The sequence below is a fragment of the Branchiostoma floridae genome, chromosome 13, assembly GCF_000003815.2.
Source record: "Branchiostoma floridae strain S238N-H82 chromosome 13, Bfl_VNyyK, whole genome shotgun sequence".
NCBI classification, from domain to species: domain Eukaryota; kingdom Metazoa; phylum Chordata; class Leptocardii; order Amphioxiformes; family Branchiostomatidae; genus Branchiostoma; species Branchiostoma floridae.
The window spans coordinates 20,195,455-20,212,157 of record NC_049991.1 but is presented as its reverse complement, the minus strand read 5'-3'; the positions used below and the strand labels follow the sequence as shown (position 1 = coordinate 20,212,157).

General features: G+C 42.7%; 1 protein-coding gene across 1 annotated transcript in view; it reads left to right on the top strand.

Moving 5' to 3' along the window:
• LOC118428629 (transmembrane protein 94-like) overlaps window positions 1-16,289 on the top strand; it is a 34,733-nt gene extending 18,444 nt beyond the window's left edge. The window contains exons 21-37 of the mRNA XM_035838735.1: window positions 1,089-1,183; window positions 1,808-1,927; window positions 2,179-2,236; window positions 3,341-3,424; window positions 5,279-5,385; window positions 5,948-6,036; window positions 6,950-7,272; window positions 7,493-7,592; window positions 8,106-8,214; window positions 9,541-9,724; window positions 10,499-10,576; window positions 10,980-11,147; window positions 11,748-11,890; window positions 12,414-12,511; window positions 13,013-13,106; window positions 13,543-13,710; window positions 14,530-16,289. Of these exons, the coding sequence (XP_035694628.1) occupies window positions 1,089-1,183; window positions 1,808-1,927; window positions 2,179-2,236; window positions 3,341-3,424; window positions 5,279-5,385; window positions 5,948-6,036; window positions 6,950-7,272; window positions 7,493-7,592; window positions 8,106-8,214; window positions 9,541-9,724; window positions 10,499-10,576; window positions 10,980-11,147; window positions 11,748-11,890; window positions 12,414-12,511; window positions 13,013-13,106; window positions 13,543-13,710; window positions 14,530-14,602 (2,091 nt within the window). The 3' untranslated portion in view covers window positions 14,603-16,289. The remainder of the gene's footprint in view (window positions 1-1,088; window positions 1,184-1,807; window positions 1,928-2,178; window positions 2,237-3,340; window positions 3,425-5,278; window positions 5,386-5,947; window positions 6,037-6,949; window positions 7,273-7,492; window positions 7,593-8,105; window positions 8,215-9,540; window positions 9,725-10,498; window positions 10,577-10,979; window positions 11,148-11,747; window positions 11,891-12,413; window positions 12,512-13,012; window positions 13,107-13,542; window positions 13,711-14,529) is intronic.
• Window positions 16,290-16,703: the final 414 nt, after the last annotated feature.

Below are 16,703 nucleotides of genomic sequence, written 5' to 3'. Positions count from 1 at the left end.
TGCTGCAATCATCCAGTCATTACAACAAGGAATCAAGCAGGACTCTTTTCTTTTCCCATGATTTTTCCTAATCAATATATCATTATGTGGTAGATGCTCAGGGCATTATCACCTTCAATTAAAGACACATTTGTCAGGGTACATTTTTGGTTGAAATCACTGCAATAATCCAATCATTGCTACATTAGAAATTAGCCTTGTTGATGTTTTTTTCTTCTTTTCACCTTGAAGTTTTCTAATTTTAGCGGTGAAGAATCAGGGTGATTACCTTCATTGTAACAATCATTGAGCCCAAATGTAAAAGTCCTTTTTACTGTTTGTAGATATCGGATAGCCTAGTGTCCAAACCTATTGTAACTCCAGAGTCTCTTCTGTCCTCTCCATGTAAAGTGCCTTTTATCATTCAAGCTAATGTTGAATTCTTTGAAACATTGCTACCAGAGAATCAAGCCTACAAAATGGAGACTGTTGTAATAGGTAGTGGTAAATGGACAAGGGACCATCCTTGGAACAAAAATAATTAAACTTGAATGTATGAGCCAATTTTTCTGCTCACTGAACAACTGTGACTTTAGTAATAGTCCACTGTGTCCTGCTGCTGCAGTGGTCTGGACACCCTGCAGCTGTAATCAGTCTTTCTTCAACTCTTTCCACTGTGTCCTGTTTGTTGCAAGCTTCCGTAGCTCCTGTAGTACCTCTGTTGCCATCATTTTCATCATTGTATTTGGAATGGCATGCAAGTGCTGTGCATCACTATATCTCATTTGCAGCAGAAATTGAAAAGACATTCTTTAAGGCCATGCTAATTTAACTTGTTGGTTCACAGATTTTAGAAAACTAGAAAAATATGATTCACTGGAAAAACATAGTAAAAACAAAGCCTGAGGACCAGGTTTGTGCTTGGTGCACTCAGTTTTATTGCCAAGGGTAAATACAGTCATATTCAAGTTTCCTGCCTACCCTCTAGTTTTATGATGTCCGTTTTTTTTATTTTTAAAAATCAGTGAACCAACAAATTAAATTGGTGTGGCCTAAGCAAGAGAAGATTTTGAAAAGAAAATGACGGACGTGTTAAACTTTGTATGTAGCCTGTATCCAGACATCTGGGCGATGTTTTCTATGAGCTGCCTGTGAAGGAACCGGATGAGCCCAGGGAAGTCGCCACACCTGTGTCTGATACAAGGTAACCATGGCAACCTTCTTTTATGCAACTTTTACATCTTAAATCCACTGGTATCAATGCTAGTGGTGGGCAAGCTTTAGGCAGGCATGCGTCAAGGTGTCATTTGGACACGCTTTTCTTAGAATAACAAGAAATTGGACGCACTAGAAGTTACTCATGGAGGACACAGATCTTCAGGTCGACGAGCTCCGCTCTGTAATGCTGGACAGGACTTTGTGGAAACCTTGGTGTCACCTCTTTACAGAAGATGAACTGAACCAAACTGATATCAAGAAATAAGAAATGAATTTGGTAGTAACTACTATTTCTCTATTGGCTCAACCGGTGCAATGACCGAGTGGGTAGAGTGTTCGCCTTGCATGCGGTAAGTCGTGAGTTCGATCCCGGCCGAGTCATACCAAAGACTTTAAAAATGGTACATGCTGCTTTCTCTGCTCAGCACTCAGCATTCGGGAAAGAGTATGGAAGTTGAACACACACCACTACCAGTGGACTAGCCCCCTGCTGTAGTGATTGCGTTGTGTGGCCCAGGGCTACTGAAACGGAGATGGGCGCCGCCCTGTGTGCCATCAGGTATGGGAAGGACTTTAACTTCAACTTTTTTTTAACTATTTCTCTCTCCAGACCAGAGGACGTGTCGTCCCCTGTACAGACGGACCCCGGCAGGACCCTGGGAGACTCTGACCTGTCCCTCAACTCTCATGGCAAGGGCAGGACTATCAGGAGGGAACAGGACTGGTTCAGGTGGGTGGTAGGGGGTCTTGCCATCATCAGGCAATAATTTCCATTCTAAAGGGTGATAAGATCTGAGGTTTTGTAATCATCAGGCATTAAATTGAATGCTTCAGGTGGGTGATTGGGGGTGTTGTCATCATCAGGCATTAGGGGACTGGTTCAGGTGGGTGGTAGGGGGGTCTTGCCATCATTAGGGATTACAGAACATCTTTGTATTGTTGATCACAACTGTCTAACATGTCCACATTTTCCTGCTGCAGTGCCCAGAGCAGACAAGTGTTTATAGGAATGGTGTCGGCACAATATCAGGCCAAAATGGTAGGTTTCTAGAGGAACGTAAAAGTCAGATATACATGTACAGTCAAACCAGTCCTGTACAAGTGACTACCTCTATATACTTTAAGGACCACTTGGCCATTGATATACAGTGACTGTTAAACCTGAGTGTACAAGTGACCACCTCTACATAAGGACCACCTGGCCATTGATGTACAGTCAAATCTGTACTAGTGACTATCTCTTCATAATGACCACCTGGCCATTGATATACAGTCAAACCTGTACTAGTGACCACCTCTACATAAGGACCACCTGGCCATTGATATACAGTCAAACCTGTACAAGTGACCACCTCTATATAAGGACCACCTGGCCATTGATATACAGTCAAACCTGTACAAGTGACCACCTCTACATAACGACTACCTGGCCATTGATATACAGACAAACCTGTACTAGTGACCACCTCTACATAAGGACCACCTGGCCATTGATGTACAGTCAAACCTGTACTAGTGACTATCTCTTCATAATGACCACCTGGCCATTGATGTACAGTCAAACCTGTACAAGTGACCACCTCTATATAAGGACCACCTGGCCATTGATATACAGTCAAACCTGTACAAGTGACCACCTCTATATAAGGACCACCTGGCCATTGATATACAGTCAAACCTGTACAAGTGACCACCTCTATATAAGGACCACCTGGCCATTGATATACAGTCAAACCTGTACAAGTGACCACCTCTACATAACGACTACCTGGCCATTGATATACAGACAAACCTGTACTAGTGACCACCTCTTCATAAGGACCACCTGGCCATTGATATACAGTCAAACCTGTACAAGTGACCACCTCTACATAACGACTACCTGGCCATTGATATACAGACAAACCTGTACTAGTGACCACCTCTACATAAGGACCACCTGGCCATTTATATACAGTCAAACCTGTACTAGTGACCACCTCTACATAAGGACCACCTGGCCATTTATATACAGTCAAACCTGTACTAGTGACCACCTCTACATAAGGACCGCCCAGCCAATATGACCACTTTTTGTTGTCTAAAAACTAAATATTGTTGTTTTCATCTTTATAATTCTATGCTGCTGGTGTTGTTTTCCCAGGATGTTGTCCACATGATCGAGGACCTAGACACTGCCTGTATCAGGTTTGTGCACTTCTCAGCAGAGGATGAGCTCAGAAGCAGGGTAGGTGGACTCTTCTGTTATCTATTTTTATTTTTAAGTGCCCACCCCCTGGAAGTAGAAAAGGGGAGATATATGAAGCTACCTGTGTCTGAGAGGATTTGTAAATATTGCCCCTCAAATGCTGTGGAAGACGAGAGTCATTTTATCTCTAATTGTTCTTTTTATGATGATATAAGAAACCAACTATTTATGAGTGTATCCAAAATACACGCTTACTTTCTAACTATTCCTGACAATGAGAAACCAACCCTACTATTAAAATCAAAGAACCCGCACATTATAAAAGAAGTGCGTAAATTCGTCTTCCACTGCCTAAAAAGAAGAAGTCAAACCCAGAAAACCAGTATAATGTATACTTCAGTAGCACAGCATAGTCATAGAATGTAGTTCCTAGCACCTTTGTATTTTCCTTATTTTACATGTTGTTTGTACCTGCAATTAGCCCTCGGGCAAGAATTTGTAATAAACATATTATTAAGTTCACGCTATTTTATCGTACCAGGCATATATTCCACAATGATCTTTTCTTCTTCAATTTCTTTTGAAGTTACCAAGGACAACACGCTGAAGATTCTCTTGCCTTTATACCAATTGTAAGGTTAGCACCATCACACACCAGTGCATGCAACTCCTCTTTTTCGAAAGGTGTAGCGGCCAGTTATGTAACATGAGTGGGTTGTGGCCCTCCCCAAACACGGGACCTCCATTCAGTGTACAAATGTAGGTGTAGGTCATGAGAAGACGGTAAATGAAATTTTAACACGTTTGAGTCCCTCAGATCTTCTCGGAGAAGATGGGTTTGGAGGCTGTCTTAGGTCCTTGTTGGTGGTTGGTTCTGTCACAGCCTGCTTGAAATCCTATAGCATCAAAAGTATCGCACAATGATCGCGGGACGTATGTGAACTCTCTTGAAGCTGAACTTACTTACTAGGTAGTACTTACTTAGGCCTACTGCCCATCCTTAGGAATAGGCCACAAACTAGCTCCCTCCATCTTTTGTAGTCCTGGGCCTTCTTTACCAGCTGTTCCAATGTATATCCAGACGCCCTCACATCCACCTCGAGGTTACTTCTCCAGGAGTTTTGGGGTGTCCCTCTCTTGAGCTTTCCTTAGGGGGGTTCCATGTTCCAGGCTGAACTTACGTTTAACACTATGGATAAACCAGGGCTTTAGCCAGCTCGAAACTTTTTTCCGTCAGCCAATTCCAATCGTCGCAAAAACCGCGAAAATTAATTAGAAGGACTGAACTGAGACCTTGAAAAATGGGTTTTAATGAGATTATCGTATGCGAAAGGGCACCGACACACATTGTCAACAATCATAACAATAGCAAAACAAACAGTGTGTGGCTTTTACGGCCGTGGACGGCGTCCCCGAGCCGCCTGAAGCTTCCACCAAGGATTTTTGTCTGTCAAGGTTGACGGATTGGTTTGAAAATTTTTCCGTCAGACACAACAAATTTCCGTCAATTGACGGAAAAACGGACGCTGGCTAGAGCCCTGGGATAAACTGAACTTAAACTAACCAACACTACAAACAAGTCCGGACTCTCCCCCAATTTTCAGCTAACTCTTTTAGCCTTGTTCACGAAATGGACCCGTCTACTGTTATTTGTAGTGTTGGTTACTAATAGGCAATTTTCAGTTTATCCATAATGTCATTTACCAACACAAATGAAACTGTGGAAAAGACTAAACTTTACGTAACCAACACCAAGTTAGATTGGGACTTGCCCCAAATTTTACGTAAAGTTTAGTCTTTTCCACAATGTCATTTACCAACACAGATGCACTTTCATGCTAACAGATGAAACTTTCATGTCAAGATTACGTTTAACACGTTCCCTTCCCTCAGATCTTCTCGGAGAAGATGGGTCTGGAGGCAGGCTGGAACTGCCACATCTCTCTCCTGTCCAATCCGGAGGACCGCTCGCGGCACAGCTCAGGGCCAGAGGGAGACAGGTCGGTGTCTTTGACTACACAGTTCACTCAGGCATTGTCTATTTGAACTGTTAGGAGACTTAGAATAAGCAGTGTTGACTACGTGAACAGAATGGGGAAGGGAATTTCCCAAGCATCCTTTGTAACCCCTGCTTCTCCTATTGGGTCAGCTAGTCTCTCACTCTTAGTAAGCAATTGAGGATGTCTCTGACTTAGGGAGGAGAGATGCTGTACTAGTAACAATGTAACCCCTAACCTTGGAGTAGCCAGTTCGGATAACACTTTGACACCTTGATTCGACCAGAGGCCCTTCGAATGTTGACTTGAAGTAAAAACTATGGTCTACAATCAAAGTGGGATCTTTCATCTTCCCCTGTCTCAGAAAAAGAAGTCAAACCCAATTAGTTACATCTTTAACTAGTTTAAGTTAGACTAGAGTAGTCGCTTAGTATACTGTTTACCATTATTTGTACATCATTGTTTGTCACTCGCAATTAGCCCTCGGGCAAGAATTTGCGATAAAACTTACCAACTTACCATCAAAAAGCCTTGAATAAAATCTCTTGTGTTTCTGTGTCTCCAGATCCCGCCACAGCTCCGGAGAAACAGACGCTCCTGCTCGGAGAAGCAGACTCCACCTCCTGGGCAGCCAGGCGGAGGAGAGAGTGCCAAGTGAGTACAAAAGTGAAAGTGATTGTGGCATAGTCTTCTTCTTTAGATTAAGGCAGCCGCCTTCAACTAACTGAAGATTATGCTGCCTGTATTGTGAAGTCTACTGCAAAGCGTGGAAGTAATGGAGTATTGTAATGGGAAGGGTGGAACGGGTGGGGAGGGAGCTATATATGTAATTTGAAATTGGCCAGAGTGGCACTGAGGGCTACCTGTGCGAGAGCATTCCAGTCCTTCACAGTTCTGGGGGAGAAGGCATACTGCCTGTAGTTGGTTCCTCATGGGGGCATCTGGTAGTAGGCTGAGTGAGTGCTCCGAGTACTCCTGGGCGGCTAGTCACTGCAACAGCTTTAGACATGCCCTGAGATGACAGCACATGTAGAAGAGGGGTCAGGAGACCCAGGGTTAGCAGTGTGAAGTCCTGCTCTGTATAGACTTTAGTTTTGATAGAATAAAAAAAAGTCTAAGACTTGGAATAACATCATCGGTCTATCTTGCGACAGGGATCTTCAACCATTTTGGTACATTAATTACAGGCTCACTGTACCAGGGAAATTCCCCTTGCTCTTTTTGACTATTCCAATGAACAGTGCATATGGCCAATAACGTGCCATCCAAAGGACTGCAACCCATTTCAGTAGGCCTGGACTCAAACTCCCAACCTCTTGGTCCAGAGTCAGGGTCACTTAAACCAATAGACTATACATGCTGCTACTACATTCAAATACATTTTACATGTATCAATTAATAGATAAGTAATGATTAGTGGCACTTATTGGTTTTATACTAAGCCTAAGATTATTTTCTAGAAATTATTATTTTGAATAATTTGGAGGCCCTCCAAATGTTAAGTAAAAATGATAAGTCTAAAATCAAAAGGCCTTGTATAAAAACTCCTGTGTTTCCGTGTATCCAGTTTTAGAACATTCGCAGGTGACGTTCAGAGACGAAGTCTCAGAGCACCTCCTACCAGAATCCCCAGAACACAACGTCTTAGACATACAGAGAGATCCGGGCAAACACTTAGACCTGCCAGGTCAAGACACACACTTCTCAGGAAACCAGGGTTCGGCAGAGGTCACGCGACAGTGCAGCTACGAGAGCCAGAACTACAGATACGGCGGAGAGTTCGGGTTGCAGGACAACGTCCTAATAAGGGATGATCGTCATGACGACATCATCTCCATGGAGACGGACGTGACGAGTCACCATAGTGACGTCTTTGACATGACAAATAGGGTAAACATCATTCCTTTAAGTCTCTAATATCTTTATCTTGTTCCTTCTATGGCCAATTTAACTTGTCCACTGTGTCTAGGACACTATATTGGAAGGCGGAGCCCATACTTTATCTTTCACAGCCTTTTACCTCCTTATCCAAAGTAATGTAGTACCCATTTTCACACCTGGATGGAGTGAGGAAAGTCGTAGCAAAAACAAAAACTTCTGTTTTCTTCAGGCCAAACTCCCGCGAGGTATAGACAACATCAGACCCCACCTGGAGAACGTGGACAACGTCCCTCTGCTGGTGCCGCTCTTCACAGATGCAACTCCTCAAGGTAACGTCTTAGAACGCCTCAAGGTAACGTCTTCGTACTCCTTGAGGTAACATCTTTAGTTAGTATTCCTCAAGGTAACGTCTTTTAGTATTCCTCAAGGTGATGTCTCAGAACTCTTCTCGTCAAGGTAACATCTTTAAGTTACATGTACCTTTCCTCAAGGTACATGTAATGTGTTAAAACTCGTCAAGGTAACGTCTTAGAACTCTTCTAACTCCTCATAGAAGTCCAGCTAAGTTTGTTTCCAGCTATAAAAGTGAAAATGATCTCAAACCTGTTGAATTCAATGAACTTTCATGTTCAAATATGGAAGAGACATTTGGCAACTTAGATCTTGCAATCCCACCATATTCTTGTACCTCTAGTGATATCTACTGTATGACTGAAATCAGATGAAAAGACTCATAAAGCTTGTTAACTGTACATAAAGTTAAATGGAGATTTCCTAAAAATGGTCCCTAGAAATTTAGAAGATGCGATAAACTTTCCAATGATTTCTGTGTCACTCTGTAGCTACCAAAGAGATGCTGAAGATCATGCAAGAGTATGGGGAGGTGGTGTGCTGCGTGGGGAGCTCAACCAACATTCAGAACACTGGGGTCTTTCTGCAGGCAGACGTCAGGTAAGGGGGAGGGGGGCACCAACATACAGAACACCGGGGTCTTTCTGCAGGCAGACGTCAGGTAAGGGGGAGGGGGGCACCAACATTCAGAACACTGGGGTCTTTCTGCAGGCAGACGTCAGGTAAGGGGGAGGGGGGCACCAACATTCAGAACACTGGGGTCTTTCTGCAGGCAGACGTCAGGTAAGGGGGAGGGGGGCACCAACATTCAGAACACTGGGGTCTTTCTGCAGGCAGACGTCAGGTAAGGGGGAGGGGGGCACCAACATACAGAACACTGGGGTCTTTCTACAGGCAGACGTCAGGTAAGGGGGAGGGGGGCACCAACATTCAGAACACTGGGGTCTTTCTGCAGGCAGATGTCAGGTAAGGGGGAGGGGGGCACCAACATACAGAACACTGGGGTCTTTCTGCAGGCAGATGTCAGGTAAGGGGGAGGGGGGCACCAACATACAGAACACTGGGGTCTTTCTGCAGGCAGACGTCAGGTAAGGGGGAGGGGGGCACCAACATTCAGAACACTGGGGTCTTTCTGCAGGCAGACGTCAGGTAAGGGGGAGGGGGGCACCAACATTCAGAACACTGGGGTCTTTCTGCAGGCAGACGTCAGGTAAGGGGGAGGGGGGCACCAACATACAGAACACTGGGGTCTTTCTACAGGCAGACGTCAGGTAAGGGGAGGGGGGCACCAACATACAGAACACCGGGGTCTTTCTGCAGGCAGATGTCAGGTAAGGGGGAGGGGGGCACCAACATACAGAACACTGGGGTCTTTCTGCAGGCAGATGTCAGGTAAGGGGGAGGGGGGCACCAACATACAGAACACTGGGGTCTTTCTGCAGGCAGATCTGATGTCAGGTAAGGGGGAGGGGGGCACCAACATACAGAACACTGGGGTCTTTCTGCAGGCAGACGTCAGGTAAGGGGGAGGGGGGCACCAACATACAGAACACTGGGGTCTTTCTACAAGCAGACGTCAGGTATTACTGTTAGTAATAACATTTTATAGGTACTAAACTTGACATTGTGTATCAATGTTTAATGTATGCTATATTTGAGAATACCCATTCCACATCTTTCCCATCCCATTGCAGAGCCAAATCTTAGACTTTAGTCTTATACATTTTGTAATTTGTATTTTGTGTGTCAAATTATCTCCATCTTCCAGTGTTGCAGTAGAGCCAGGGTACTCCCAGTTGTGCATGAGGCACGGAGCCCCCGCGGTGTCCCAGTGTTGGGAGAAAGGCTCCTCACCATGTGCTCTAAGCTGTGTCCTCAACACCCTGTTAATGTTAAATCTATCATACATGTATCTCCATCTTCCAGTGTTGCAGTAGAGCCAGGGTACCCCCAGTTGTGCATGAGGCACGGTGCCTCCGCGGTGTCCCAGTGCTGGGAGAAGGGTTCCTCACCATGTGCTCTAAGCTGTGTCCTCAACACCCTGCCCTGTTCGGTAGTGTTTGACAAGGAACACAACTATACGAGTGTGCTGCTGCAGATGATACAGGAGGTCAGGGTTAATTTGTGCTTCATATATTATCAATGGTTTTCAGATTTACAAAATGTACCTACTCAATGCTAAACTTCATCATCATCATCAAGCTAAACTTACCTAATTTGATTTCTGGTTGAATACAGATTTTATAGAAATGATACTGAACTGCAAGTCAGGTCTATTATGATAGGAAATACTGAGCCTGTACCTTGAATTTCACATTTAAAGGATTTTATTACAAAATGTAGTCAGAGCTTTCCTCAGACTTGACATTGTATGACATTGTGTATAGCCCTGTGTTCCCTTGCTTAGTCCTTGCATTATCCTTACTCTAAAAAAAAAGTAAAAAAAAAAAAGGCATAAAACAGTGACAGGTCACAGTCCCTAACACAGTAACAGTTATTATTACCAGTCAGGGAATGTACAAATTTAACCCTTTTACTTACTCAATACGTTAATTCAACTCAATGTGCATAGATACTCAATCCATGGTACAGGAATTCATATTTGGAAAAGCTGTGCTAATCCTGGAAAAGTTGATCTGCAATTTCCAACACGAAAATTGAAGTTACCCAAATTTTCAACTGAACAGCTCCAGTCTTTGTAAAGGAATGTGGAAGTCAAAGACCAGGATCTGTTCAGTAAAGACTTTGGTAAGTCCAAGTTTTGTAGTTAATGTCTTGGAAATCACAGTTCAACTTTTCCAGACTATCTTCTATAGTATACCAACACAGAATCTGATGAACTTTCAAGCCGTCGATCTGATGTTTGGAATCCTTATTCCTCCAGGCCCGACACTTGGTGCTGTGCATCAAGAACTGTCTGCTGTTCCTGCTGGGCTGTCAGCTGTCAATCAGCCTGGTGCAGGTTTGTTTGTTTGTTTGTTTGTTCGTTTTGTATAACAAAAGTGCTGTGACAATCCTGTGACATTCTTTTTCTAGAGCATGTTCTAGCCCAGGTTGCAATGCCTGTGGACAGAATAAGAGTCTAGCCCCATACTGAAGTAGTCTGTGTCGCCCAAGGCTGTACAAATGGAGATGGGCACTACCCTTGTGAGCAGAAAATAAGCATAGGAAAGACCTAAACGGAACAATCGTTTAAGATAAACTTCACAGACACACACACACACACACTACTTTCAAGTCAATGCCAGTCTTGTTTTTGGAGTGGATGCCAGGGAACAGAGTTGTGGCCCTAGATGGGTGAAAGGGGGTTAATCAGCTAAAACTGGTCTCAGGTACATTGTATGTTCTGTTACCTTTCCTCCCAGGTTCTGTCTGCGGTCGTTCTCCTCCCCCCACCACTGAGCGGCGGCCATGTTCTCTGGCTCTCGTGTCTCGTTGTGCCGGCTCTCAGCGCATCGCTGGTCGCCAAGGAGGTCGACAAGACAGTCATGACGCTCGCGCCGGGAAAGAACCAGAACCACCTGCCAGTGGAGGTATGGCTATTCTTTTTAATGAATACATCCTTGAACAGTTTCATAGCTTTGGCAAGTCGCACCTTAACATTTTGGGCCACCTTGTAAACACTGCATTTCTCAATGTACAAACATTATGTATTGAACTGCATCATTCTGTAAGCAGTGACAGCTATCGCTGCAGTGTGTGAACCAGTCAGAATTGATACACCAAAGAATAGTTACTCAAGCAACTGGATATGGTTTTGAAACGGTCAGACATTTCGGATAGAATCCACTATCCTTCGTCAGTGACACTCAGAATTGACTTGAGGAAAGTGACAGACATAACTTGACTTCACCATCACTGGAACATTCAATTTGGCTGAAGAAAACTCTTGGTTGTGTGCAAATAATTTTTTGCATTCAATGGCAGTGTATAACAGTTGCTACACGTAGATTTACAAGAGCATGTTTCTTAATCATAGCATATCATATTTATCCTGTTTTTGTACAATGTAGTAGTTTCTGTAACAGTTACATGATTTTCTTCAGCATCTGTCATTATGCAGTATTCCCCAGTTCTTCCAAAGTACATGTAAGAAGTTGTACTTTTGTCTAATATAGTATGTATTATCGCAGTCCTTGCTGCAGTTCACGCTCCACTATGCGGGAAGGTTCGTCCCGTCGCTCGGCGTGTGTCTCCTGTGTTTCGCCTTCGTTCTTCACGCCGTCTGCTCGAAGGTGTCCCCATCGCAGGCCTGTCATCCAGTGTTCGGGAACAGGTAACAACAAGATTTTTGCATCCTTTTTCTGCTTCAGATACTTTGGTCATGTGGCTCTTGTGTGCAACTCTAGTGCAGGGCTGTCTCCAGGACTGTCCCTGCATCTTAGGACGGAAATTTGTTTCTTTGGACAGACAAAGATTTCACCTTATCCATTAAAAAAGCTGAACTTCATGGCATGAAACTGTCAAAAATATATTTTCATGATCCTTAATTCACAGTTTCAACGCAAGTGGGATGGAAAAAAATTTAAATCTGTAGGAAGCACTGCTCGATTGTCTCAATTCAAAGATATCTGTCTGAAGCTCTAGATCTACATCCTCCTATCAGAGTTGACTTGATGTTTGTACAGGTAACCCCAATCTACCAAAACAGTACATAACAACATTTATAACATACAATGTAATGCACATGTGGTATGTAGCCTGGTATCTGAACTTGGCAACTTGAAACCTCTGTCTTCCCTTTTGTTTAACTTGTATCAGCCTGAGGGTAACAGAAGCTGTTTGACCTTTCTCTTCAGGAACCTGACCCTGTCGTGGAATGATTACGAGGGTGATAGTTCCACAGGGCTGGTCCTGGCACAGGAGTTCTGCTGCTTCCTCCTGGTCCTGTATTTTGGTGAGTCATGATGACCAGTTGACGTGGACATTTCAGAGTCAAACGTTAGAGATTATTAATCTATTCAATGAAACCAACACTTGGAAGAAGTAGACCTTTCAGCTGACTCTGTCAGTGTGGTTGGTAAAATAGACATTTCTAGTCAGGGAAAATTTGGGTATTACTTGTGACTAAGTCAGAAGAAACCTGTTACAGCAGATGCTGTATGGAAAAGGAATTATTACTCGAACACATGAATTGACGCTCACCAATGCAAGTAAACTGAGTGTGAAGACTAGCCGACTGCTGCCTACCCCTGCGTCAGCAGGGATCCCAGCAGCAGTATAATCTAAACATGGATAGTGAGTGAGAGCAAGCTAAGAATGAGAGAAAGAAATAATATCTAAAGAGTTCTACCAACTCAATTGGATTGAGTACAAATATCACGCTTTTGCCAAGTGAATTGCATAGTAATTCTGACGTTCACTAAGCTCTATTTTCCCACTGTTATATCCCATGCAGGTGTGACATCGATGAGCTACGTACACAGGTCCCACCCCATGTGGAGAAGACTGCCCTTCACCAACAGAGTCTGGCTGGTCTGTGTTCTTGTTATGTAAGTATCAGCCTTCTATCACATTTTCTTGTATGTAAATCTATGGAGTCGACACGTGAGTTATGTAGTGTACAGGTCAGGGGTCATATGAAAGTCAGTGAAGGCACTTGGCGCAAAGTTGAACATTTCTCTCTAACTCTTTATGCTCTTAAGTTTTTGGCATCTCAACAGTTTAAAGAAAGATCTTGGGACCTCATTGTGCAAGTTGGCCATAATTCAAAGCAAGGAAAGCATTCATCACACCACTGGTGCAGCTTGGAGGTCCAAGTCACTTAGCGGTCCAGTGTGTTAAACAATCCAAGACTATTGGACTATGGATGTTTGAATAAACCTGAGTTGAACTAGAAAGACGTCTTTCTACAACTACTCCAGAATACAAGAATTGAGTGTGATCATTGCTATGGCGAGAGTAACGTCCTTCTGTTCCTCCTCACAGTCTCATGCTGCAGGTCATCTACTTTGCCGTCGCCATGGCGATATCCTCAGCCAACCACAGGGTGCAGTTCTCCCTGGGTGATGTTCCGCTGTCGGCATGGTTACTGGGGTTACTCTGGGTCGTTGCCCTGGTGATCTGTAACGAGCTGGTTAAGCTGCATGAAACCAGGTACAGCAGAGCAACTCAGTTGTGTTATAATTTTTTATCTATTTACTTATTTCTGTGTTCTTTTACCAGGGTAAGCTCCCATCAGTGACTGGCCCTAAGTAGTCACATACAAATAACATGCATTGTTTAATTCTTTATCAATATCTAAGTTTATAATTTCAAAAAGCTACCTTTTACAAACATGGCTTACATTTAAGCTGCATGAGACCAGGTACAGCCAAGCAACTCAGTTGGCACTTGTGTTGCTGTTTCATTCTTCTGACAGCCTTTTCCCTGTTGCCTCAAGTAATCTGTTTGGATTCTTTAAACTAGGAGAAGAAATATTATAATATTACCTGATTATGGTAGCCATTTTGCATTTTCTGGGGTCATCTGGAGACATTGCACCAAAACGAGGCTAGCATGGCCATGATTGTATTATACTATAGTGTAGGTAGGCCATCTTCACTGTTACAGTAGTAGTTTTAAAATACTGCAGAATGTGTGCCTGTCATGTGTAGAAAGTTGTTTTTTTTTTGTTTTGGACATTTTGAATTCCATTTCGGCAATTTTTACTTATTTTTGCACAGTTTTATGCCTTTTGCTTAAAGTATCAGTAATATTATATACATTACTGTATAATTACTCGCTTGCTTACTCACCATCTGTTTTTTTGTCCACCTATTAGACGTTCAACACTGCACAGTGCACACTTATTTATATCTGTGCTTTTTGTGATAATAGTTTACAAAAGTATTTTCTTTAATTTGTGTATCGCGCCACAAGAAAATAATCTTAGCAGTAAATAGAGAATGTTTGTTTTCTTATTTTCCTTCTCAGACTCTCTGTACGGTATCAGAAGAGAGCAAAGCTGCAGTTCGGGACCAAACTTGGAATGAACTCCCCCTTCTGAGCCAGCCAATGGACTCTCCCTGCTGAGCCGGCCAATCAGAGTGCATATCAGGAACCTCAGGGCTATACCACTCAATCTGACATGTGGAAGGGGAATGGGATTTTACACCCGTAGGACAAGATGAGGCTCTTCGGCAAATGAAAGTCAATGACCTGATGTTTTTAAGAAATGTCGACAAACGTTGTGGAAAAAAAAGCTTTAAAAAAATGGTAATACCAAACAGTGAAAAGAGGCCCAGTAACAACTGCACTATTTTTATTCTTTGTCGGAGAAACTTAATATCAACTCTGGAGTATGAACATGTATAAGACAAGTGCAAGTTCATTCAGAACAGGTAGGAAATGTAGGGAAAGAAAGTTAAGCTGACAAACGTGTGTATTTGAAAAGTTTACCAACTTTGCTGCTTGTTAACTAAACAGAATATTGTAGACTGGAGCTTTTAAATCAGTCATGAAGTTATAAAATGAAGATAACAAACTAGCTGTGTACTATGAAAAATGTAAAATGTAAAACAGAAGTTATTCAAATGTGCTAATGCTATCTTCATATCAAATAGCAGTATTTTTTCAGTAATTACAACAAAGTATTAAATGTGTAGAATGAACATTTAATTGTAAATGTTGTTCAATACCAATGTATAGTCTATATTTGATTGACTTTAAATCGTATCAAAGAAAGTATAAACTTAATCTGAATGTGCCAGCAAATAGAAGTATGTGCAAGGACTTAGCTTTAGTAAAATCACCCAAGACAATGTCAGTACCTGTTTTCTGATGTTTTATTTTGAGTATCTTCTTAAGACAGTGGTAACAAAGGCCAACATTTTATTAGCCAAAGTAAACAAAAATTGTTATGTGCTGCAACATACATCTATGTGTTGCAAGATACACAACATGTAGAATCTGATGTTTTCCGTCAGCTTTCCTTACCCCTACTTCTGTTGGGTCAGTAATACTTCAATGTCAGTGAATTGAGCATGTTTCAATCATGACATTTTTGGCTTCGTAAGACAATGGTCTTTCAGGCCGATTGATGTAGCCTTGAAGTGACCTTGTGTTCTTGTGGTCTTGCCATGTAGTGACCATTGGCTATAGATCAGTCAAATCCTCCTAAAGTGGTCTTTAAACTCCATGTGGCCACAAGACTTTGTTGATAGATTTTCGGGGGGGGGGGCGGGGTTGTTGCTGTACAGTTTTCACTGAGTCTATGACCAAACCAACTGTCAACAGGGATCTATGCCAACATTTCCCATCGCAAGGCAGCATTTTGCTGTCCTAAATCTAAAGTCATAAAGATCCCACCGAAATACAGAAAATATCTTTGAAATGCATGATAGTAACAAAGGATCAAATTCTGGCAGGAAAGAGACATTGATTGATATTTGATCCCGATTTCAAAGAAATGATACACAAAGTACAATATCCGTAATGTGCAGACTAGCTTCATTCTGTCACATTCTTGCATTTTCTTGAGACTATTTATTTTGTCACCTTGTTTTTTGGACGTATTGATTATGAGTATTCTTATCAAGCGTAAGCAGTGCTAATTTAGTTTTTTGAGGACGTTTTGTAGAATGATGGCCGGAGCAGCAATGTATAGTCCTGTCCTGCGCATTTCTATACTTTGTATCTGAATGTTTCACAATACCTACAGGACAAATCTGAGGATTAAAATGACCATAACATGACCTTGTAGTCCTGTGTGGCTCATCAATATGGAAGATAGGCTAGCACAGGCATGGGGTGCTTCGGACCGGGTAATAACTTTTGTTATCACATGAGGTTCTACTGTTATCTGCTTCCATAGGATTATTCGAACGCACGAGTACGCCTCTGTCGAAAATTCGAATACTGGATTGGGACGTTGGAGTTGTTACTATCTATGGTTCGAGGACACCGAAGTTTCTAAACTTCTGGCGCATTCATTATTGAAACGTTTTCTCGGTTGAGTATGATTTAAAGAAAATTCACATAAGGTGTATTCGCCAGTGGCGGCGGCACATTTTCTGACGATTTCTTCATTCCAGGGCCATATGTAGATTATTCTGTGGCAAAACATAGCGACCTGTCATGTTTACTCATCAAAACATACTGTATTTCAG